The sequence below is a fragment of the Hyperolius riggenbachi genome, chromosome 1 (assembly GCF_040937935.1).
Source record: "Hyperolius riggenbachi isolate aHypRig1 chromosome 1, aHypRig1.pri, whole genome shotgun sequence".
Taxonomy (NCBI): domain Eukaryota; kingdom Metazoa; phylum Chordata; class Amphibia; order Anura; family Hyperoliidae; genus Hyperolius; species Hyperolius riggenbachi.
In genome coordinates, this window is record NC_090646.1 from 207901522 (window position 1) to 207928415 (window position 26894).

At 43.1% G+C, this 26894-nt stretch overlaps 1 protein-coding gene across 1 annotated transcript in view; it reads left to right on the forward strand.

The window, feature by feature from the left end:
* The window catches only part of SCLT1 (sodium channel and clathrin linker 1), a 281942-nt gene extending 262743 nt beyond the window's left edge, over positions 1-19199 (forward strand). Inside the window, exons 20-22 of the mRNA XM_068279885.1 lie at positions 8826-8904; positions 12948-13043; positions 18862-19199. Of these exons, the coding sequence (XP_068135986.1) occupies positions 8826-8904; positions 12948-13043; positions 18862-18924 (238 nt within the window). The 3' untranslated portion in view covers positions 18925-19199. The remainder of the gene's footprint in view (positions 1-8825; positions 8905-12947; positions 13044-18861) is intronic.
* Positions 19200-26894: the final 7695 nt, after the last annotated feature.

Consider the following 26894-nt stretch of genomic DNA (forward strand, 5'->3'; position numbering starts at 1 on the left):
TATTGCAGTATGCCAAAAATGCATCACTCTGTCACTTTTTTCGTACATTGGAAACAAACATTTTAACTTTGAATAAGGGCCTGAGCACACTTGCACACTTCTGTGCATTTTCCAGCAATGTTTTTCAGTCTGTAGCATTGATGTGTTGCTGAAAAATTCACCAAAGCACGCAAGTTTGCTCAGGCTCTAAGAAAACGCAGAAATGGATACCAAATTCAAAAAAAAAAGACTCACATACGGCTGTCAAAGTTATTGATCTATTTTCTGGGAGGTGAGAGAACAATTTTGACTAATGTTAGAGGATGCAGCATATTCCAGAAGGCACTGAGCACCAGTGGCATATCTAAGGAGCTTTGGGCCCCTCACATGTGCAAGTTTTACATTGGGCCCCTCAAACACTCTATTGTGCACCGAAATCTGCCAAGGACCGTCACATTGCTTAGGCCTGTACCCACCTCGCGATCTTACCGACGATGTTTATGATGACCAGCAATTTTTTTGAGCAATGGGCGATCGTTTTCATGATCTTGTGATATGGGTACAGTTGACATTTAGTGACGTGTGGCGGATCAGATCTTTATGATACCTGACAACTCTGTGCAAAGTACCCCAATTGCTTGACTTTCCATTCACCCCAGTTGTGCGTAGTCTTGTGTACAAACCCCCCTCCCCCACAGAAAAATGGAGTGTTCGACGTCAAGGACATCACTGGGATCCATCTTCTTGAGTCGCGAGGTGAGTATCTAGCTTTAGAGGTGCAAGTGGGGGTAGGGGGTAATGATTACCACTATTCAAAGCATCTATAGAAGTAATCATTCCCAGCACAGGACCAATAAAGAGCCAATAGTGCTGAAGAGGGAGGGCCCCTCTAGCCCAAGGGCCCCAGTGAGGTTGCCACCTCTGCATTCCCTATTGCTATGGCACTGCTGAGCACATTTATAACTTCTGCACACATAAAAAACCTGCAGTGGCGCTGAGCTCCTGTTTTCTTATGCTTCCTGATTATTGCTTGCAGTCATTACGCAGGTTTAATGAAGCTGCCTGTAAGGCCATATCACCAGCGCAGCCTGCTCCTCCTTGTCATTACCTCTTTGTTGCTAGCCAGCCTACATTACAGCCAGCTAGAAGTAGGCCTTTCATTGCTTCTGCTGCCATAAGAGAGATGAGATTTGCTTAGACTGATAAGACACTGCAGCATATGATTCGGTTTACAATCCAGCAAACGTGAACAGAAATAATAAAAACACTTTTGTTGTGGTTTCATATTAAAAGAAAAAACAAAACAAAACCATAATTTTGTTTGTTTTTTAAATGTTCTATTCCCTGCTGTATGTGTGTTTTGCTTGGCAAGCATCTCGGCTAAAGAATACCATTAAAGCCTTTTTCTTGCCGATTGAGTGAGACAGCTGCAGGTACTGGCACAACACAGAAATCCATAATCGGGAAAGTAACTAAAGCATATTGCCGCCACTAGAACAAAACACATCTGGCACAGGCTCTGTTAATTTGTTATCTGCACATCATGAATAATGCACCAGCTACAGCTGCCACCTCCTAAACCTATTTATTTGCCAAGCCATGAAATAGAGCACATTTGATTTCTGAATACCTTTGTCTGTATTCAGTGTCTGCTTCTCTGTGACTCATTGTCAGTCTCATCCGCTCGTTCATTGGCCGCGTGTGCGCTGCAGGTCAAATTGTCATACTTTCAAGTAGCTTTTTTTTTATTCCTAATAACACTGTTATGGGATCTGAAAGCATTCTTATTTATCCGACTTACAGGTGCGGACAGAATTTACAGTTACACATTCCCCAGATTTGTATGATTTTACAGCCACTCCAGCTCTTCAATGGCTGATTGCTGTAGGAGTGCAATGTAAAAAGAGAGAACGGATACACAAAATGCATTTCAATGTCAGAACTATGCCACTTATTTCTGGAGTTATGGAACTGAAAAAAATAGAATGGAATGCCTTAAAATGTACCTAAAGTGTAAACTCCAAAGTGAAAAATTGAGGGACTGCTCACCACAGCAACAGGAGGGAAGCACTGCGGTAGCTACTTTGTGCGCAATTTTGTGCCAATTGCTGTGAATACTTTAGTTAGCGTTACACTCTTTTTCTCCTCACCCCACCTTTTTGATTGACTGGTCAGTGGCACACAATGTACCTGGGATGATCTAAGAACTGCCTTCCTCCCTCCTATTAAAAGAGAATACAGGCGCTGCTCCAACTCAGTAGAACCTCTGTGTGTCTTTCACCAGCTGCTCAGGAAAAAACCGTATCCACCCTCCTATGGCACAATTTCTTAGCTGTCTTTGCAATGGCATAAAACTGCCGTGGCATTTTTTTCAGCAGGAGGCATGGCTAAACAATCAAAACCTTTATTTTTTGGCACAAAAGGTCTGTTTATAACACCTGTATTCATGAAGTTCTACTATAACATCTGTGGACTGTGCTGACAGCGTAGGATTTATTAACTCCGTCCATCGCGCTGAGCTTCGACCCCAGTGTTGCCAAACTATCATATTGAATACATACTATGGATTTTTATAACCCATATATAACACATGTATGTGACTTGCAGCCTGCTTTTCTGCCTTGACTACTGACATTTTGGACAGAGCTATAGATGTTGAAATATCACTGGGCTTCATGCCACCTAGGGCTCAACTCGCATCTAAATAACATATAAGGTCAGTACAGTGCCTATAAAAGGAACACGTTTATTTGTCCCTGGAAGCTGGGCTTCTGTTTTTTTCTCACAACTTCAGTGGCATCAGGAAACTACATATTTAAGGGAGCCATGGACTACAAATCTGCAAAAATGTATTGGGTTTCAGGACTAACTATAAACACACAGCTACAATAAAAATCTCCCTTTCCCACAAAACCAATTGCAAGCGCAATGCATAGAGGCCTCTAGCACATAGAAACGAATTATTCCATTGCAGTTGTTGACATCCGGTTAAACAGGTGCTTTTCCAGAGGCTTGCTCAACCCCGTGTGCCAAGAAATTGCACGCCTCTGGGGATTTCCCCATACGCTGTCATTACTGACATTAATGTGTATATGTCAAACCCCCCAGCGACAGGCAAGGCTACAGTAGGATGGTTCAAAGGTAGCAGATAAATGCTCACATTCCTGTGGACAATCTCAGTCCATAAAGGTACACTGTGACTGACGTTTTACCGTTCCATATGGAATTTCCGCGGTATAGTGTGAGGTGAGATAGCTACCATTAAGTTGCAGCAGGCAAGCCGTTCAAGCCGTGCTGGTTGCGGGCATCCGCGATATCCAGATCACGCCAGATCATGTACGCCGTGCTGGGAGGAAGATCAGCGGAGGCACGGGGGAGCCGGAAGCCGCCTACCACCAGACGTCACAGTGACGTGACTCGTTTCGTCCAATCACTGGACTTCATCAGACATGTGGCATTTTACACTGAGGCCGGGTCCACACTAGAAGCGCTTTTGTAAGCGCTTGCGTTTGATTAGCGCTTGCTGAGCGCTTGTTAAAAAAATTGCTCCCATTAGCTCACAAAAGCGCTTATAGTGTGGACACGGCCTGAGGGCCCATTCACACTAGGGGCGTTTTCCGCCTTTTTTCAAACGCAGGCAATTTTTTTAAATCGCCCACGAAATGCTTGTTCAATGATTTCCTATGAAAGAGTTCACAGCTGAGCAGTTCGTTTCCGATCCGCTCAGCAAGGCGCTGCATGTACCATTTTTGAGGCGTTTTTGCTACAATAGAAGGTATAGGAAAAACACAAAATGCTCACAAACTCGTTTTTTGCAGCGATTGCGTTCTCGTTTTTAAGAATAAGTACATTGTATTTACTCTTTTCCGGGTCAAAGAGTTAATTCGTGACTTGCGTCAGGGAGTGAATTAGAAAATCGCTTTGAAAAAGCGCTTTTTACAAAATTGCAGAGTGCAGTGGAGCGTCGGGAGGGGAAAAAACGCACGCAAAACGCTTGCATTTGCATTTTCGGTTTTTGGTTGGGAAAAGGGCCTCAGAGTACAGTTTCCTTCCCCCACTATCAGCCTGATCATTAACCATGAGAACTATTTGGCATATTGCTGGAGAAATTAATGTTAGGTGCAACAGTCAGCTAAATGTACTGTCATAGTAACGCGTTGCATCAAGTTGTAATGGACAGATAATCACATAGCAAACGCCATGCAACTATATTGGAATTGTACAGTAACATCAGTGTGTCAGCACGGCTGTGCGTTAGAATCTGTCGGAATGCTGCGCGTAACAAGACGACATAACCTTTCACAATTGTGGCGAAGTGTACTTTTTATTCAGTGAATATGTGACACTTTACCCTCCATTGCGGTCCTTATTTACCAGGATGTGCAACATAGCCTAGAAGTAGCCATACACGCTTCAAACAAAATGTTACATGTTCCCACCTTATTCTATAAAAATGATCATTTGTATCATTTGTTTTCAATCCGAAAAAAGGAATAAAATTTTGCGGCGGTAAAATTCTCACCAATTTTATATAAAAAAAATGAATGATGTAAACCAATATGATCAATCAAGAAAATTCAACTTGAAATAGAAAGAAAAATTGTATGGTGTATAGCCAGATTGAGTGCTCTCATTGGGGTAGTGTTTGATGAAGTGTAATTAGCGTAAGGTTTCCCTGTATCACAGCGGTCAAGTTCCACATGTGCGTTTTGCCAATCGCAAGGGCACTGTGATTAATATAATAGTAACTAGTGTCCTGTCCAGATAGTGTGATCTGGTTTTAACTGAGTTGCAAACTCAGTGCATGCAGCTGTTTGCAATTAGGTTAAATGAATGGGAGTGCATGCAAATTGCATAGCAAATGCAGTGCTATGCGATTTGCTTTCAGATCGCTCAGTTGAAAAAAATTCCCACAAATCCGTTTGCGCCCTCCGATCACACCAGTAATTGTGGTGAGACGCGCTCGAAATTAAGTGATTTTCAGGGTTAAAGGGCAACATAGGCAACTCAAATATCGCATCCTTCCCTACAAAATGTATCCATGGCATGGCTGATGTTCTGCTGAAAGAATTGGGTTTTTATTCTGTCAATTTGGATTGCTTCGTATGTGTCTTTTTTGTGTATTCCATGCTTATCTCATTCAACAATAGCATGTAAAGCCCTTATCCATGCTCCAGCCTCTACTTCCTCTTCCTCCGCAAAGGCACAGGAAATATAATTATAGGCACATAGGTTTTATATAAAGTAAGAAAAGGGGACATACTGTATTTGCTTATACTAGCCTGTGCCCTGCCGATTCCTGTGGCATGTAGTTGTAAGATGCAGGATTGGGAAAAGTTTGAAACCAAATCGACCTGCAAAATATTCCAGTAATTGTAAGGCGCACAATGTGACATTTCCCTATGTCCTAATTGACTGAAGTGTTGCAAGGAACTCAATACTCCCTTCATCAATATTCAGGTGGATCATTTTCCATTGAAGACCTAATCTGCGCCTGTGATTTTACCTGTAACACGGTGTTCTCTGCATTCAGGGAAAATGTCTTTTTGCAGAAGCCTTAAACATATTCATAACACTTGGAAGTATGTAATTAAACTTTAAATGAGATTCATTTTTGGATAGATTGTGTCTGATATATTTTGACTCCTGTGCACTTCAGGGCATTTAGCAAAGTACACCATAAAATGCTGTCAGCAGTAATATATACTTAGGTCCCTTTTCATAGATTTATAAATTAAGGTTATCCCTGTTTCAGTTTTATAAAGCAATTCACAGTATTCATTATTTTGTGAGTCATTTGAACAAAATGGACTTGGCATTTGATTAAACTTGTGTCTGCTAGCTGCCACAGAGCCATTTAAATGGTTTGTTATAGAATGAATTGCTTTTATTGCCACACTATTGCTGCTCTGCTAAGTGGGATTATGATCGTCAAGTGACCTCTGAATGAATCTGCAAACTTTATCCTCATGAGTCATCGCATGCCGAGGGTAAAATACTAGAGGATCAAGAGGTATTACAGAAGATTTACACTACAGCTGCATGCACACATCCAGGCAGTATAGGCTCCATATCCTAATTATATTATTAGCACTTGAGATCGCGTGAGGTTGTCATTAGCAGCCTGGACAGGCACTTGTGAGGTGTCTGTAGGAGGGACTGCAAATGTCTGTTGTAAAGCTATCCTCAGTTTACCTTTCTCACAGATGCAGCACATGTGGCCATTGTGCTCAGTGCCTCTAGTAGTTGAGTGAAGTGATAAAGTGCCCATTGTATGTGACCGGAACATATGGAACGTCCTCTCGGCTTTAAAAGATAAGCAGCAGCATAATGACGTTTAAAGAAAAACATTTTTTTGTTACAGCTGATACAAATCCTAAATTAAATCTAAAGTGAGTGTGTCTACTTCCTACTTTCATGGAAGCAGACATATTGTTAACATCCTATGTTCACCAATTAGCTGCTCTGCTGTGGCAGCCAGCAGACTCAGCTGAGAGCAAAGTACAACTTGTGATTAGTCACAGATGATGGGAAATTAGAGGCTAAACTCTGTAAATACATACAATCTTTCCATTTGTCTTGTGCAAGAGTTCAGGTCCACTTTAAAGGTGGAGGAATGGCACAAGTCATGTAAGCAGTGGTGCTCAGGTACTAGCTACCCTCCCACCCCCCAATCATGTATTCGACTATTCGGTCGTGGCTGAAAGAAAATCTGGAAATGGCGTGATTAATTTCCGGATTTGAAACGGACTCACAAATTCGACCCAGATTTTTCCTGTGAATGAGGCAATCACGGAAATTCACAGCCGTGATCACAGAATCTTGTTTTAGCTAATAGCAAAGCCCCCATCCATGCATGCTAATAGCAAAGCCCCCATCCATGCATGCTAATAGCAAAGCCCCCATACATGCACGCTAATAGCAAAGCCCCCCATACATGCATACTAGTAGCAAAGCCCCCATACATGCACGCTAATAGCAAAGCCCCCATACATGCATGCTAGTAGCAAAGCCCCCATACATGCACGCTAATAGCAAAGCCCCCATACATGCATGCTAGTAGCAAAGCCCATATAAAAAATTTTATGTTTTTGAGAAAATTGATTTTAAAATTTCAAACAAAAAAGTATTCGTGATTAAAAAGCCGACTTTAGCAGTTAACCAGCCTGGCGTTCTATTAAGATCGCCAGGCTGACGACCGGACTTTTTTTTTTAATTAAAAAAAAACTATTGCATGCAGCCACTAGAGGGCGCTCCTGAGCGGCCCTTCTTGTTTTGCTTTCCTCATCGCCATGGCGACGAGCGGAGTGACGTCATGGACGTCAGCCGCCTCCGATCCAGCCCTTAGCGCTGGCCGGAACTGTTTGGTCCAGCTGCGCTGGGCTCGGGCGGCTGGGGGGACCCTCTTTCGCCGCTGCACGCGGCGCCGCGCTTCGGTGGCGATCAGGTACCACACGAGGCTGGCAAAGTGCCGGCTGCGTGTGCACCTTTTTATTTGATGAGAATTGAATTGATGAGGATCTCCGTCCTGCGCCACCCAGGGGAAGGAGGGGAAGGACGGAAAGAGAGGGCGGAAAACGCTGCGGAGGGGGGCTTTGAGGAGCCCCCCCGCTAGCCACATAGTGCCGGCGGCGATCAGACCCCCCAGCAGGACATCCCCCTAGTGGGGAAAAAAGGGGGGGGAAGTCTGTTCGCCCTGGCTGCCTGCTGATCTGTGCTGTGGGCTGGAGAGCCCACGCTGCACAGATCAGCACAAATTCCCCTGGTCGTCAAGTGGTTAAGAAGAACAGTGGGTTCTTCGGGCAAATTTGGTGTTCCTACCACGTAAGGGGGCTTTGCTTTCATCTGCTTAAGTCGGCGGGAGATAAACACAAATTCATTTTTACCATGATCCTTGCGATCACAAACATGATTGCATTCCGAATATTTGTGATCACGGAAATTCCGTGGCCGGTTTCCGTGATCCAGAATCAATCACGGTGTCGAATACCGAAGCCGAATAGTGGCAAAATGCGCAAAGGTTTGTGCTGATTGCTGTCCATTCATTTGCATGGACAATGCAAAAGTGGCGACCGATGCAATTGTCGTGTAACGCCAGTTCAGGGCCCAACTGAATTGGCCCTAAAGGTGCCCATACATCAGATATGGACAGATCTCTCTCTGATCGAATCTGATTGGAGAAAGATCTGTTGCCTGCCCATTCATCTCACACTGATTCCGGATCGTTTTCAGTTGGCCTCTTTATACTTTACCTGCCAGTGTCCATCGCTGTCTCCGCGCTCTGTCCATACACATGCACCACGTGGTTGCCGGCGTAATGTGGAGGCATGTGTGACGTCACACGCGCCTGCGTATAGGCCAGCAACCACATGGGGTGCGTGTATGGCTGCAGCGCAAAGACAGCGATGGACACTGGCAGGTCGAGTAGTTTAGTAAGCAAGGGTTTCATTACTTTTTAATCACCAATGTGGCATTTATTTGAAACGAGGAGCACAGCAAATGTATTGTTGAGCATGCGGAAGGTGCTCTTTAAGGGGGAAATAAAATATTAAAACCCACTTGTGTTTTACTGATTCTGTTAGGTTGTATTTGATAGGTAAGGGTTTGCTGAAATTCCTCTGCTATTAACTTAATGGGGTAGCAATGTCACGTTGGTTTTCCCCTTGCTTAGGGGTAGGCCAGATAGCACTACCATAAAAAACCCTTTTTTTATTACACCCACTCATATTGGGGGAGGTTTAAAAGATTGCAATCATTTTAGTACGGAATAAGTGATGCTTAGTTGAGTATATTAGCACATTGTCTTATCTGATACATTTGTTCTTTTTTTCTTTCTTTTATGACAGAAGTGAATTAAAAGAAGAGAAACGACAAAAACAAGACCTACTGTCTCAGTTAGGAGGCTGCCATGAAAAAAATGTGGAGGTAATCCAGTTTGTCATGAAAATCATTCTATACTGGTTGGTGACCATCCCAGCTATGCCCACTGAATACTGTTTATACTTTTACATGCTATACGGTTTCAGCCATTATTTTGACCAGGTGTGAAATACTCAAGCCGTATACCACTCATAAGATTTGTGTTTAAAGATCAGTGTAATCAAAAGTGATAAGGTTAGATTTGCATTACATCCTAACTTTCTTTCTTCTGAGGTTTTTTTTTCATGACAAACGATCTTTTGCACGATATTGCATAACATCGTTTAACAAAAATTGATGGCAGACTACACACAACCATCCTGACTGACCACATTGCAGATGATCGTTCAAATTTCTGGTAAAGTCTGTTGATTTTAGCTGAAATCTTAACGATCATTGAAATGATTGTTTACATCCCGTTGTTTGTTTTACCATTATGCGATTTTGGAAGATGAATCAGGGAACGATCATTGGCGCAGATATCTTCCCGTGGGTACCTAGCTTTTACACTCTTATTGCACCAACCATGACAGATGTGCATATCTAGAAGCTCTCACCACCAGAATCCCTGATATATATGTGATACTTTACCTTGGACAGTAGAGTATTATCAGTTGTGCAAGGAATGGCCCTTAAAAAGACTCATGTTTATTCTAGTTAAGTTTTTCATCATTTTTCTTAACACTAACAGAAGTAAGTAGAACCATAATAAGAGTTGTACATTTGCCATATGACTTTAACTTGTAGATTAAAAATAGATTTGAGTGTATTGCAGTTGTTGTAGTGCTGCATCAGCATTTTATAACTCTTTAGAATTCTGTTTGTGAGATCTTCTGGCTAGAGAATCCTGTGTTCTTTAAAGGACAACTGTAGAGAGAGGTGTATGGAGGCTGCTATATTTATTTCCTTTTAAGCAATACCAGTTGCCTGGATATCCTGCTGATCCTCTGCCTCTAAAGGCTCGTACACACGTCCGATGAAAGGCAACGACGGGTCCGTCGTCACCTCTTGCTGGGCGGGTTTTCAGCAGACAGTACAGCGTGTGTACAGTCTGTCGGTGGACTTATAAGGCTGTTTGTGAGCGATCAGACGTGTGTACGAGCCTTAATGCTTTCAGCCATAGACCCTTAACAAGCAGGCAGCAGATCAGGTGTTTCTGACATTCTCAGATCTGACAAGATTAGCTGCATGCTTTTTTCTGATGTGATTCAGACACTGCTGCAGCCAAATAGACCAGCAGGGCTGCCAGGCAACTGGTATTGTTTAAAAGGAAATTAATATGTCAGACTCCATTTTCTTCTCAGTTAAGTTGCCCTTCAAACGAGCAATTTCATGGTGCACCCTTTTATGTAAAGACATTATTATCATGATTATTTAGTATTTATAAAGCTCTGACACATTCGTCTGGAGTGCCTTGAAGAAACCTATGAGGAGAACATACAAACTCTGTGCAGATAGTGCCCTGGCTGGTATATAAACCACGGAACCAAGCACTGCAAGGGGAGAGTGCTAACCACTACACCACTGTGCCATTTTGTGTAAAATGTTTCTTCGCATTATGCTATGTCAACCTGCTTTAGGTTTTGCCTTCAACTACCAAAGATCACCTTCTCTAATAACCTTACTAACCACCCTGATAACTATCAGTATAATCTGATATCACAACTCCCATTCCTGGATGAAATACTTATAATATTGTAACTGCTATCTATATTGGCATATCTCTGCATCCTATACTCTATATTTGTAAACCTACAGAGAAGTGTGAGTTAAGTCCGTTTATAAGAAAAGAATAATCATTTAAAAAAAAAAAGTGTAATAAGGGTGTAGAACAGGGGTGGGCAAACTTTTTGACTCAAGGGCCACATGGGGTTCTCAAAACTGACTGAGGGGCCTGCCCAGAATAGGAGTGAGTGCGGCGTGCATAGAAAAAATTGGTGTGGCCACGACAAGGTGAGGGCGGAGCTAACTGTAATTTAAAAAAGCAACACAAAGACAGTGGGTCCGAATTTTCCCCTAAAACACAGACAAAGTGACCCTAAAGGTAATTAGACAATGTTCCCCTCCACCCACAAAAAGCACATGGCAGCAGCCAGACTTCTTTTACAGCCCAGGGACACCAGACAGACCCCCTCAGACAGCAAGCAAGTGAACAGCAGGCGGTTCCCCAGAAAATTCAGATAATTTGCAGCATTTCCCCAGAAAATTCACATATGTAGTGTTTCCCCAGAAAATTCACATAATGCACAGCAATTCCACACAGCAGTCACAAAATGCGCAGCGTTTCCACAGAAAATAAACAAGGCAGTGTTTCGACCAAAATACACATAATGTGGCAGCAACTCGCCAAAATAAACAATTGGCAGCATTTCCCCTATACAAATATATATTAGGCAGTGTTTCCCCCCCTTAAACATAAGGCAGTGTTCCCCTGGCCCTGGTGCTATTGGTGCAGCTGAAAAGAAAACCATTCTATTCTCCTGGCAGTAAACTTGTCTCTCAGCTTTCAGCGTTGCTCCTTGATCGATCTCTTCCGCGCCGTAGTTTGTTCACCGTTGGTGTAGACCATCTTTTGGAGAGTAGCAAAAACTAACACAACCTGCAATCAGTTGCAAATTCTCATGAATGTCCCAGAAACGCAGAGTGAGGGAAGATCTCCCTAATGGGGACACAGCTAGTAGTTAACCCCTTAAGGTAGCCATACACTGGTCGATTTGCTATTAGATCAACCAGCTGACAGATCCCTATCTGATCGAATCTGATCAGAGAGGGATCGTATGGCCACCTTTACAGATCTTTACAGATTGTGAATCGGTTTCAGCCTGAAACCGATCACAATCTGTTGAGCTGCTCCTGCCACCTGTCCCCCCCCCCCGTATACATTGCCTAAAGCTGGCTCCGGGTCCTCTTCTCCGTGCTGCACCCCGCACCGCATCCCAGCGTACACTGTGTCACTCCGTGACCAGGAGGTTCAAATAGAGCGCCCTCTATTTGAACTTCCTGGTCACTGGAGTGACACAGGAAGTTAATGTACGCTGGGATGGAAGCAGGAACAGAGCGGTGCAGCGCGGAGAAGATGCCCGGGAGCCAGCGTCAGGTAATGTATACCTGATAGGATCGGCCGCCGCTAGCGACGCGCTCCCTACCCGCGGGTGATCGACGGTATTTTTCCGCACGGCGCGATCGACGGACCAATCCGATTTCGGGAGGAAATAAGATCGGCGGGTGCGTTTAGCGTGAACGATTGCCAGCAGATTCGATCCCAGTGATCGAATCTGCTGTCGAAACGGCCACAAATCGGGCCAGTGTATGGCCAGCTTTACTCCTTTTCCACACTATGCAGAATTAAAAACAGTAAGAGGATGTAGGGCTGCCGGTGATTATCCACCGCCTCCTCATTAAAGCGCTTTAAAACTCTGACAATTTTTAACAAAAATGTGTTTTCCTACTTTTTATAACCCATACAATTATCATATTTGCTTTTGTGCACAATTATTATTATTCATTTAGACATTATAACTTCCCAACGTTTAGTTAATTTATTTTTAAAGCTGCTGGTGCATTTTATCCATAACTGTTGTAATTCTGTTGTGAATGTAGCTACCAGTGATTTCTGACCTGTGTTTCACCCCAGGACTCAAGTAAATAATGTGTACACAAGATAAGCTTAACAGCAGTTCGGATGCGTGTTCTCCCTGCAGAAGAAAGAGTCAGCCCTGTGATGTAACCCTTTGAATGATGTTTTGCTAAAAAAAACAAAAAACATTGTGTTAGTATATTATATGCTGTAAATAATATACTTCCACAGGTAAAGCCCTGTAGGGGGAGAAACCGGAGTTTCATCTCTTTCTTTTCATTTTTTACAATATGGCCGCTAGAATCGAATTCTACTGTCTTTTGCATGAGGCCCAAGCATTATTAGCATAATTAACATCTGAACACAAAACAATTACAGTGCTATTCATATGGGAATTAAAAAGTGCTAGAAGAAGCATTGCGCTCATTACTCACTTAATGCACTTAACTTACTTGTATTTGTTATTGAACAGCTCGAAAAAATGGTAGTGGAATTGCAGGAAAAGAGCAACAGACTGCAGAAAAGGCTTGACCATGCAGAAGAACAGGCAGTAGAGGCGTCAAAACAGGTACAGTAGATAACTTCTATTTATTATAGTTTGCTGGCAATGCCAAGGAACAGAGTGACTGTATTGTGTAGCTGTTGTAATTGTGTTTAAAGTGATATTCCACCTCATCCACTGTTAGCACTTCTGTATTTCATAGAAAAGATTACCTGTACTGGTGACTTTCAAAGCACACCTGAAGTGAGGATATGTAAGCTAACATATTTATCTTTCAAGCAATGCACATTGTCAGGCTGTCCTGCTGATCCTCTACCTCTATTACTTTTAGCTATAGACTCTGAACAAGCATGCAGATCTGGTGATCTGACTGAAGTCTGACTGGATTAGCTGCATGCTTGTTTCAGGTGTGTGATTCAGACACTACTGCAGCAAAAGAGATCAGTAGGATGCCAGATAACTGGTATTGTTTAAAAAGAAATGAATATGGCAGCCACCATAAGATTCTCACTTTAGGTGTGCTTAAAAGGAACCAGAAGTGTGGGACCTATGGAAGCTGCCATATTTATTTCCTTTTAAACAATACCAGTTGCCTGGCAGTCCTGTTGATCTTTCTGGTCAGTAGGGTCTAAATCACACGCCTGAAACAAGCATGCAGCTAATCTTGTTAGATTTGTCATAGACCTCTGATCTGCATGCGTGTTCAGGGGATCAGCAGGACAGCCAGGCAATGTGCATTATTTAAAAGGAAATAAACATTTCAGCCTCCATATTCCTCTCGCCTTGGGTTCCCGTTAAGCAGTGTCTCACCTGCTAGAAAGTCCATCGCTTTAGTGCCTCTTCAGGTATCCCAAGTGGGTAGAGAGAATGTCAGTACTGACTTGTCAGGAGCCAGATATGTGGACATACCTGTGCATACATCAAGGAAACAAAGCCATACTTTGTGTACAGACTCTGCCCCATGGAGAGATGTGTGGATGAACAGGGCAGGGATTTTCAGCCTGTCAGCCACCTTACACTGCTGGAAGTCAGCTACACAAGTCATCTTTACAATCCAGTATGGAAACACTAAAAGTGCACAAGGTGGACAGTGATATTTAAACATAACTTTAACCACTTTATCCACCACTACAAGTATGTCTACATCCTCTGTGACTTCGTCTTAGCCACGAGTCAGTAGATATACGTCTTGTAGCAGAAGCAGTGCTGTGCAGGATTGGGCTTGCTCCTGTGCACATTTCTGGCACTATCTGATGCAGCACTAATTGGTGAATGGGAATATATGTTTCCTGAGCTAATGAGATTGATTTTTACCATTAAAAATACTTTTATTTTCTCAGTTCATAGTGAAAAATACACTCTGTAGCATTATTTCAGAATCAAATATCTTCACCAAAAATTGTGACCGGAACATAATCTAAGTTTTGGGATAAGCAGTAAGAATAGCCAAACAAAATTTTTGTTTTTTATCTACAGTAGCACTTTTTATTTTTATACTGGAATTGGTAAAACTGAGAAATGTTTTTTCTATTTTTTTCCTCGTTTTTCCATTACAATTCATAGAAAACAAAAATGTTTGAGGAAAAAAAGGCATACAATGAAAGCCTAGTTAGTCTTGAAAAAAAAAAAATACATTTCATTTCTGTGTCAAGTAAAATTATTTCTGATTGAATAAGGACATAGCTAAACTGTCAAAACTGCTCTGGTCCATAAGTGGGAAACAAGGTCTGGATGCAAAGTGGTTACATTTTGTTGTTAAACAATATATATATATATATTCATTGTGTATTAAAGCTGTGCACATTTTGGCTCATTAGCAATATGAGAGAAGCCTTTTTTCAGATCATGATCTTGTGTAAGCGGTCAGTTCAAACACCCGGCATTGTTTTGCGTGACACCTTAGGTTGGAGTGCTGTACAGATGCACTGCTCAGTTCTTGGCCAAGTAGCATGTTCTGTTCCATAGATTGTCTACCAAGATAAGTAATGATCATTAGATCCCACTTTATATTTTATTTAGAAAACTGGGGAAGGAATGTTTGCATTAGAGCACAACACATAATAATAGTTCTGCCTTTCTCAGCTCTTGAGATCTGATACTGTACATGAATATAATGAACTGAAATAGTTCACCAGAAGTAGGTGAAAAAGTACTGTCAACATTATTCTGAGTGTATTCTTGCTTTTTGGTGGCTAAAAGGCATTTTATTGATATGCTAATGAACTATCCCCTAGGAGAAAATTAAGGAAATAAAGTTAATTGAATAAGGGCCATTGAGCCTGATGCACTGAAGTACGGTAAAGTTGCCATCGCACAGCAATTTTACCATTAGTAGCGCAGGAAGAGCATCAGCAGTTAACCCATTAGCGAGTTACCAGGTTAATGTGTGTTGCTTTGGTAATACACACATTACCATGGTTACACACATACCACTAATGGGTTAACAGGCGGTGATCCCCCTGCGCTAGCAACAGTAAAATCGCAAGGCACTCCTTGCGCATGGCAACTTAAGGGCTGGTTCACACGGACGGCAGGCGGCGGTCGAGTGGCTGGAAGCTGTGACGTCTCGTTCGGGGGTCGGCAGTACGGCGATCGTCTGCTTCCCGTCTCGATCAGCGTGTTTTGTCCCTGCGAGGGGACATGAATCCACGGCGGCTAGGCGACCCTGGACGCTGCATGCAGCTTCTAGGGACGGCTGAAACGACGCAGTAAATCGGGATCGGAACGCCGCATTTGTGCAATCGACGGTAATTGGCAATAACCGCACGATGTTAAATGCTCCCATTCAAGTGAAGGGAGCGTTTAGCCGACGAGTCCCGAACGCTTGCCGGTAAATGCCGCCAAGTGTCCGTGTGAACCAGCCCTCACTGTACTTTAATGCATCAGGCCCATTGTATCTAACAGTACAAAACACTTTGCTGGAATTAAATTTCAATTGCAATTTATTTTCTGAGGATGAATTGACTATGAAAATATTAATGTATTTTCCATAGGTTTCTAATATGTATATAATTGAAATCTGGTCAGATATGGTAGCCACAAAAGCATTATGTAATAGGGTTGATTTCTTTAGCGCTAAAAAAAAAGGGGGGGGGGAGCTGCTGCTCATATTACAACTCAAAAGGACACTATTCTCTGTTTCCTTGTCAGACTAATGTATGCAATTGGTCCCATTAATGGTCATATAAATTATACATATATAGAAAGTTGATATCGCTATACATATTCATGGTCATACACTTGTGGAACAGCGTGATAAAGTATAAGCCATATAGAAATGTCCTTGAAGAATTTCTGCCAAAGTATAATTATAGCGCACTGAAGAATCAAGCACAAGCTTTGTTTAATGTAGAGTCAGATCAGCTAGGAATTTATATATCGTCTACTTGCTAATTAACACTTTTTAGTTACAAAGAGAGACGCTATAAAATGAGTGGCAGAATGATGTACAAGCCAATTATCTAAACAACAAGTGATAATCATTTATCTATTTTTTTCCTCTACTGAGACTGCGGTTCACTCTGTGAAATATTCAGGAAAAGACGCAAAATTTGATCTCTTTCAAGTAAAGTTGAGTTTTATGCATGCAAAAGAGGCTCTCTGCTTGATGTTGGTTATTGTGAAGTTATAAAAGTCAATTGATGCTCTAGAGGCAAAATAATTTACACCTTTTTAATTGTGGATTATTGTGTTAGAGTTTTTTTTTTTTTTTTTTTTAATGCCCTCAACAACAAAGAATGTCTGTGCCGTAATCGTATAATGTGTATTCTTTATTCTGTGTTTATGCTGTCATCCGTGTGATTTGGGCCTTTTTAATCCCGGAGTAAGCATTTTGATAAGCTGTCAAAGGCAAGCTAGAGCCAGACACAGTTGCCAGAAAGTTTGCAGAGAAATAAACCACCTACCTGCTGTGAGGCATATGTGAAAAAAGGGCACAGGGAAAAATGTAGGTGCCTGGGTGAAGCCACTAGTAGAATACTGGCAATGCTGCCAATATTCTCCAAATGCTTTACCTGAATTGTCTCTCACACTAAACATCTTCCTACTCCCAACACTAACCCTACCACTAACTACACCCAACACTAGCCCTTCCACTACCTACCCCCAACACTCACCCTCACCCTACCAACTCCTAACACTATCCCTCCCTCTATCTACTCCCAACACTAACCCACACCCTACCCTCCACCCACCACTAATCGTACTTCCTGCACTTTACCTTGTATCCGCTATACGTCAAAAACCAGATTACCTGCCTTGGCTATGAGGCCCGGAGGCATGGGGTAAATAATTCAAGCTGAATTACTCCAAAAAGTGCTACTTGCAGCATGTCTGCGTTTTTAACCAAAGTTCAACACTACTGTGGTAACAGCCTCATTTGGTGACTCTGCACTAGGGCTTTGCCCAATCACCCCCAGTGTAAAGCAACGCTCACCGTGTACGAGAGGATTCGCCGCCGGGAGACGGGTGCAGGATGCAGGTGGTATGGTTTATCCTGCTGCTGCACAACTTCCCAGCCACGTTAATTACTATTCCCCCGTCTAGGTCCACGTGGATGGTGGGGAATTATGTAATTCGGCTTCCAGCTATTGCTGGAGGACGAATTAGAATTTTCTTAAAGTAACTTCAGCTTCATCTTCTGACGGCGCCAAAGTTACTCCCTGTGCACTGCTATAGCCGCAATTCCTATTACGGTCTATGGTGGGCCCTGTTGCGCCCAAGTCTCCTGCGCTAGATTGCCAGTGTTCGCAGGCAGGGCATTCTTAAAGAGAATCTGTACTCTAAAATTCTTACAATAAAAAGCATACCATTCTATTCATTATGTTCTCCTGGGCCTCTCTGTGCTGTTTCTGACACTCCCTGCTGCAATCCTGGCTTGTAATTGCTAGTTTTAGGCAGTGTTTACAAACAAAAGACATGGCTTGTGATAGGCTGAGAGGAGCTCAGTCTGTGACTCATACAGAGCCTGCAGGGGGCGTGGAGAGGGTGTGTATAGCTTCTGCCTATAACAAGCAGCGCAGCACATTCTTGCCTGAGTGCCTGAGCCCGACAAAGCCGTCAGAGGAAAGAAGATTAGATTATATAACAGAGATAATACAGCCATCGTGCAACTAGGAAAGGCTGCAGTAAGACAGACCACATTAGAACAGGTATAAAAACTTATAGGATAGAATAAATAAGGCTGAAAATGTTGTTACAAAGTCTCTTCAACAAAAAATAGATCAATTGCCAGTGCTGGTACTCTGACATGTTATTTTCCTGGTGTCTGAAGCAATGCCAATAATTTGCATTATACATTTTATATACTAAAAATGAAAACATACAGAGGGTTGACTTATTTAATTGAGGGTCAGGAGAGGGGGGAAAAAGTGTAAGCATGAAAGAGAGGGTGGGTGGACAGTATCAAAGTCCAGACCTTAATCCTATTAAGAATCTGTAGCATGCCTTGAAGACTGGTGTACACAAACACAACCCATGTAGCTTGAAACCGTTTTGACATGAGGAATGTTCAAAAATCCCAGTCTCTGAATGTGCTAAGCTAATGGAGAAATATATCAAGAGACTTGCAGCTGTAATTGCAGCAAGAGGCGTCTAAAGATTTTTTTAGTACTGGATGAAATTAATTTTTTTGCTTGCTTTATATTTTTGTTTGCAATAGTTTTCAAATCAGTAGCAAAAGATATTGCCAAAGCCCACCAGATAGCATTACTGTTCTGTGATGGCCACTGACACCATAATATGTCACAACTACAGCAATGTCAGGCTGATGATTTGGATTATTACTAATATCTACTTGTCACAGGTTGCTTTCAATGACCTCTTCCTGTCTCTAGTATTACGTATACTTAATACACGTTTATAACACATTTGTATTTGCTTACAGCTCAATCTTGTTGTTTCCCAGAGGAGGAAAGCTGCTCACAAGCTGGACCTTGGACATCTCTAAAAATAACATTACATGTGGTTTAATTGGGATTATATAACCTGCAGCACCACCACCAGAGAACACGATATAACGACTTCTTTCCTGCAATGTGCTGGATGCCAATAAACACCTGAACTTAAAACAGTGATATTTTCACTTATAATGAGAACAAAAGGACTTTGCCGTCACATTTTTTGTAACAATTAATTACTTGCTCTGAAAACCGTTTACAAAATGAAATTGTTTAACAGTTTGTTCACTTATATTATTAAAGTACTTATTTTTATACATAGAAACCTGTATTTAATTTTTTTTTTTAATCTCGGGCCATTTTATCATTTAATCTATACAGCAAGTTGAATAGTAAAAAAAAAAAACATATTGACCATAAAGAATAAAACCGTATGAAGAAAGAAACAAGGATGGAGAGGTTCAGGGTCTTCCTCATTAGAGTCTGCAGTTTGATAGGGGCTGGGGATTATATGAAAAGCCTTCAAGTCTTGATAAGGGAGAACCAGCTGTGTAGAATTCACTGTATAACAGAAGAGTGTATGGGGATGGTGCAAATAGAATACTTGGAATGCATTCTTCTCCATGGTGTGTAACAGTTCACAGGTTCAGGATAAAGCCACACTTAGGATTTCGGTTACATTTCTTTACTATGGCAAATTTAGAAAGTTACATTACATGGCTTATTCTGTGCACAGGTTGAGGATGATAGCTGAATATTGGTAACCAAAATATACCGATATTCTATCAGCTTTGCAACAATGCTTTTGTCTGAATTTTCATGGTTTCTTCCCCATTTGTGGCTATCCCCTAAACAATTCCTTTTTTCCTCCTCATTTCTAACCTCCTTGCCTAACATAGACCTATTTGTGATGCCTGCCTGCCCGCCCTGATAATTACCAAGATGGAGCCTATGAGTGTGGGGTCCCGCTTCCTGAGCAACACCAATCCATGTGGTTTCTAGCATTCATAAATCAGATCCTGTAAGTCCATGAACCCAAGCATAACAACTTGCATTGAGACTTTATAAAGCCATGGTGTTCGTTGAGGTCTGATTTACACATGGAAAGTAGTACTGGATCACCATGACTCACCGCAACAGCCAAAACCAAGGGGGAGAGCACAGCAAAACACACGTCAATCAAATTCTATCGTTATATAATAATTTATAAATGAATATTGTAGAAAAATAAGTAATTTTGTTGCCATTTTCACTACAGTTCCTCTTTAACCACTCTGCAACCGCCTAACGCCAATCGGCGGCCGCGAAGTGGCTCCCCCAGGACTGCCTAACACCGATCGGCGGCTGCAGAGTGGCTCCCCCAGGACTGCCTAACGCCGATCAGCGTCAAGAGCGGTGGGTGGGGATTAGCAGGGTACGCCCGCGTATGCGTGATTGTTCCTTGCCGAGACACGGAGTGGAGCTCAGTGATCACCCTGTTAGCCCGTGATCACGGCTGGCAAGCTGTTAAACCAGTTTTGTTTTTTTTTATTTTTCTTTTGCACAGCGCTGCTATCTAGAGCAGTGCTGTAATGGGGACAACCCTGTCGCTTGGCTGTCCACCTTGAGTGGCTCCGAATCTGATCTGAGAGGTGATCATGGTGATTGGGTCTCCGGGGGGACACAAATTAAAAAAAAAAAAAGACATTTTTGTTCCAAATTAAAATTAATTTAAAAAAAAAATAATCGCAGCAGCAATCAGATGCCACCAACAGAGAGCTCTGTTGGTGGTAAAAAAAAGAGGCAACGTGCAGCAAACTGTTAGAGCTGCAGAATGCTTAATTGTAAAAAATGGCCTGTTCACTTGGGAAGGGGCGGGGGGGGGGGTGTAAGCCTATGGTCCTCAAGGAGATAAGAACTCTTTTTAAGTAAACTACATCTTTACGGTTACTGGAGATCCAGTCTCTTTAACCACTTAAGGACTGCAGTCATAAAACCCCTTAAGGACCGGACACTATTTTCCCATTCAGACCACTGCAGCTTTAATGATTTATTGCTTGGTCATACAACCTACCACCTAAAAGAATTTTACCTCCTTTTCTTTTCCCTAATACAGCTTTCTTTTGGTGCTATTTGATTGCTGCTGTGATTTTTAGTTTTTATTATAGTCATCAAAAAAGACATGAATTTTGTCAAAAAAATGATTTTTTTAACTTTCTGTGTTGACATTTTTTAAATAAAGTAAAATTTCTATATACATTTTTGTCCACATTTATTGTGCTACATGTCTTTGATAAAAAAAAATCCAAAAAGTGTTTATTTATTGGTTTGGGTAAAAGTTATAGCGTTTACAAACTATGGTGCAAAAAGTGAATTTTGAAGCTCTCTCTGACTTTTCTGAGCATCTCAGACTTTTCTGAGCACCTGTCAGGTTTCATGAGGTGCTAGAATTTCAGGATAGTATAAATAACCCCCAAATGACCCCATTTTGGAAAGAAGACATCCCAAAGTGTTCACTAAGAGGCATGGTGAGATCATAGAACATTTTATTTTTTGTCACAAGTTAGCGGAAAATGACACTTTGTGACAAAAAAATAAATAAAAAAAGTTTTCATTTCTAACTTGTGACAAACAAAAAAGAAATCTGCCACGGACTCACCATGCCCCTCTCTGAATACTTTGGGATGTCTACTTTTCAAAATGGGGTCATTTGTGGGGTGTTTTTACTGTCCTGGCATTTTGGGGGGTGCCAAATTGTAAGCACCCCTGTAAAGCCTAAAGGTGCTCATAGGACTTTGGGCCCCTTAGCGCACCTAGGCTGCAAAAAAGTGTCACACATGTGATATCGCTGTACTCAGGAGAAATAGTATAATGTGTTTTGGGGTGTATTTTTACAAATACCCATGCTGGGTAGGAGAAATATCTCTGTAAATGAGATTTTTTGGATTTTTTTTTTTACACACAATTATCCATTTACAGAAATATTTCTCCCACCCAGCATGGGTATGTGTAAAAATACACCCCAGAACACATTATACTTCTTCTCCTGAGTACAGCGATACCACACGTGTGGCACTTTTTTGCACCCTAACTGCGCTAAGGGACCCAAAGTCCAATGAGTACCTTCATGATTTCACAGGTCATTTTGAGACATTTGGTTTCAAGACTACTCCTCATGGTTTAGGGCCCCTAAAATGCCAGGACAGTATGGGACCCCACAAATGACCCCATTTTAGAAAGACACCCCAAGGTATTCAGTTACGAGTATGGTGAGTTCATAGAAGATTTTATTTTTTGTCACAAGTTAGCGGAAAATGACACTTTGTGAAAAAAATAAAAATCAATTTCCGCTAACTTGTGACAAAAAATAAAATCTTCTATGAACTCACCATATGCCTAACAGAATACCTTGGGGTGTCTTCTTTCTAAAATGGGGTCATTTGTGGGGTTCCTATACTGCCCTGGCATTTTAGGGGCCCTAAAGCGTGAGGAGTAGTCTTGAAACCAAATGTCGCAAAATGACCTGTGGAATCCTAAAGGTACCCATTGGACGTTGGGCCCCTTAGCACACCTAAGCTGCAAAAAAGTGCCACACATGTGGTATCGCCGTACTCAGGAGAAATAGTATAATGTGTTTTGGGGTGTATTTTTACACATACCCATGCTGGGTGGGAGAAATATCTCTGTAAATGGACAATTGTGTGTAAAAAAATAAGTCATTTACAGAGATTTCTTCCACTCAACATGGGTATGTGTAAAAATACACCCCAAAACACATTATACTACTACTCCTGAGTACGGCAATACCACATGTGTGACACTTTTTTTGCAGCCTAAGTGCGCTAAGGTGCCCAACGTCCTATTTTCAGGCATTTGGTTTCTAGACTACTCCTCACGGTTTAGGGCCCCTAAAATGCCAGGGCAGTATAGGAACCCCACTAGTGACCCCATTTTAGAAAGAAGACACCCCAAGGTATTCCGTTAGGTGTATGGTGAGTTCATAGAAGATTTTATTTTTTGTCACAAGTTAGTGGGAAATGACACTTTGTGAAAAAATAAAATAAAAAACAATTTCTGCTAACTTTTGACAAAAAATTAAATCTTCTATGAACTCATTATATATCTAACGGAATACCTTGGGGAGTCTTCTTTCTAAAATGGGGTCACTTGTGGGGTTCCTATACGGCCCTGGCATTTTAGGGGCCCAAAACCGTAAGTAGTCGTCTAGAAACCAAATGCCTCAAAATGACTGTTCAGGGGTATAGGCATCTGCAAATTTTGATGACAGGTGGTCCATGAGGGGCCGAATTTTGTGGAACCAGTCATAAGCAGGGTGGCCTCTTAGATGACAGGTTATATTGGCACTTAAGTGCAGGAAGCACAGGATGTTCTCAAATCGTGACCTGGACATGGCAGCAGAGAAGATGGGCATGTGATGTATTGGGTGCGTAGACCAATAAGACCGCAATACATTGTTTTTGACTAGACCCATGTTAAGGAGAAGGCCCCAAAAAATGTTACGTTCGGAATCTTGGAGTGGCTTCCACCGAAAAGGCTGGGCATAGTAGCTTCTTGGATTGGCGGTTGCGTATTGTGTGGCATAACGGTGGTCTCGCCACAGTTAAGTCGTACCAGCAGTGATCAGGAAAAAAAAATCTGTCACTGCGATGGGGCGGGTGAGGGTTTGATCAGGAGCCCACATGGGTCAAATTAGGGCCTGATTTGATGAGTAGGTGTGCTAGGGGGTGACAGGAGGTGATTGATGGGTGTCTCAGGGTGTGAATAGAGGGGGGAATAGATGCAAGCAATGCACTGGGGAACTGATCGGGGGTATCTGAGGGCGATCTGAGGGTGTGGGCCGGTCATTGGGTGCCCACAAGGGGCAGATGAGGGTCTGATATGATGGGTAGCAGTGACAGGGGGTGATTGATGGGTGATTAGAGGGGAGAACAGATGTAAATTATGCACTGGGGAGGTGATCAGAGGGGCTGGGGGGCTATCTGAGGGTGTGGGCGGGTGATTGGGTGCCCGCAAGGGGCGGATTAGGGTCTGATCTGATGGGTAGCAGTGACAGGTGGTGACATGGGGGTGACGGGGTGATTGATAGGTGATTAGTAGGTGATTACAAGGGAGAATATATGCAAGCAATGCACTGTCGAGTTGATCAGAGCAGGTCTGGGGGGCTATCTGAGGGTGTGGGCGGGTGATTGGGTGCCCGCAAGTGGCAGATTAGGGTCTAATCTGATGGGTAGCAGTGACAGGTGGTGACATGGGACTGACGGGGTGATTGATAGGTGATCAGTAGGTGATTACAAGGGAGAATATATGCAAGCAATGCACTGGCGAGTTGATCAGAGCGGGTCTGGGGGGCTATCTGAGGATGTGGGCGGGTGATTGGTTGCCCGCAAGGGGCAGATTAGGGTCTGATCTGATGGGTAGCAGTGACAGGGGGTGACGGGGTGATTGATAGGTGATCAGTAGGTGATTACAAGGAAGAATATATGCAAGCAATGCACTGGCGAGTTGATCAGAGGGGGTCTGGGGGGCTATTTGAGGGTGTGGTGGGTGATTGGGTGCCCGCAAGGGGCAGATTAGGGTCTGATCTGATGGGTAGCAGTGACAGGTGGTGAAGGGGTGTTTGATGGGTGATCACTGGGTGATTAGAGGGGCGAGCAGATGTAAACAATGCACTTTCGGAGGTGATCTGAGGGTGGGTCCGTGGGCAATCTGAATGTGTGGGCGGGTGATCAGGTGCCCACAAGGGCAAGTTAGGGTCTGAGCTGATGGGTGGCAGTGACAGGGGGTGATTGATTTGTGATTGACAGGGGAGAATAGATGTATACAGTACATCTGGGGGGGGGGGCTGGGGAGGATCTGAGGGTGTGGGGGGTGATCAGGAGCCCCCAGGGGGCAGTTTAGGACCTAAGCTAAAAAATAGTGGTGACAGATAGTGACAGGTAGTGATTGATAGGTGATTAGGGGGGTGCTTGGGTGCAAACAGTTTTCTGGGGGGCGGGCAGGGGGGTCTGAGGGGTGCTGTGGGCGGGCAGGGGGGGGGGGCAGATCAGTGTGTTTGGGTGCAGACTAGGGTGGCTGCAGCCTGCCCTGGTGGTCCCTCGATCACTAGGACCACCAGGGCAGGAGGCAGCCTGTATAATACACTTTGTATACATTACAAAGTGTATTATACACTTTGTAGCGGCGATCGCAGGGTTAACAACCCGCCGGCGCTTCCGAATGGCCGGCAGGTTGACGCCGCGTGTGGGCGGAGCCTAACGCCGGTGGATCCCCGGCCAGCTAGTGTCCCAGTACCCGACGCCAATTGGCTTTACGTGGTCCCGGGGCTGCCACTTTGCCGCCGCCAATCTACAGTGGGCGGTCGGCGAGTGGTTAAAGGGAACCTAAACTGAGAAAGATATGGATTTTTCCTTTTAAAAGAATACCAGTTGCCTGACTTTCCTGCTGATCCTGTGTCTCTAATACTTTTAGCCACAGCCCCTCAACAAGCATGCAGATCAGGTGTTCTTACTGAAGTCAGACTGGATTAGCTGCATGCTTGTTCCGGGTGTGTGGTACAGCCACTACTGCAGCCAAAGAGTTCAGCAGGACTGCCAGGCAACTGGTATTTTTTTTAAAAAGGAAACATCCATATCCCTCTCAGTTTAGGTTCCCTTTAATTACTATTGGTTTTCTGGCAATATAAAGCACTGTATATATACTCAATTATAAGTCTAGAAATGTAGGACTGATCTACTGCAGTGAAGTAGGGGAGGGTGACTTATACTAGAGTCTGACCTAAATTTCTGACTTCTAGTCGAGTACTAAATGCCCCTCTGCTATACCCCCCCCCCCCCCCCCCAATCTGGCCGCCTGAAATGCTGCCACCTCCGCTGGATCAAGTGCCCCTCTGTATTTACCTGCATTTTGGCCGCCAGTAATGCTGCTCCCCCTGCCTTCTGATAATTTACCCCTTTGGATTTACTGATAGCTAATTTGCTACTCAGCTGCAGTGTCCGTGATTGGTGCCCAGTCTTTGGCACGTCTTCAGGTGCTGCCGGAACTGCAAGATACAGTGCTGTATCTCTTAGTGAAGCCCTCTGCCACCAAGCCTGCTCATCTGCTGTCATGCCAGGAGTCTCCACCAATATCATGCCGGCTGTCTTCTCCCACTGCAGCCAGAGGGCATCCCCGTCCTGCAAGGACCCAGCCCCAGGTGCCTGTAGTGTCCGGGGCGCCTCAGCACTCCTTCCGCAACTCCCAACTAATGGTCTGCCTCCACTTACGTACCCGTCCACACACGAGGCTGCTCTTCCAGACTGCTACAGCCATCACTGTGGACCTGGCCACTCACGATGCTGCAAACAAGAGCATCCAATCCTGCTGTGCAGCATCAGAGCAGCATGACAGGTATCAGAACCCTAGCAATTAACCCCATCATGGTCTGCAAGCATCTTCTCATTATTGTGCTGCTGTTAATGATATGTATTAACACATTAATAGCAGTATAGTGTTGGGAAGATGCATGGAGATCATGAAGAGTTAATTACTCCATACATCTTGCCTCATAAATATCAGCATCTGGGGCATCTGACAGTGTCACTACAGGCAGGGCACTTATACTTGAGCAATCATAAAATTCTAGATTAAAAATGTCAAATACTTGGGTTGACTTATACACAAAGTCGACTTGTATTCAAGTATATACGGTAAGTATTGCATTTTGGTAAATACTCTGCAGTAGTTTCCCTGTTTTCTCAAACTTTGATTCACTTACCCATACAACTACTTTTTCAGTGCATAATTTAAACCTGCAGTCGCTACTCCAAAACCTATAAACAAGACCGATGACATCATTAAGGAAATAGGACAATTTTTCATCATAAAAGCCTCAGATCTGTTAATATTATCAGACTTTATGCGCAGTAGTGACGGCATAAATACAACAAAAGGACAGTTTTGCTGTGGTAAGAATTGACAAGCTCTATGACTCTGGTGACAGCAGCTATACTCCTTACTGTGAGAGAAATATATATGTGAGAAC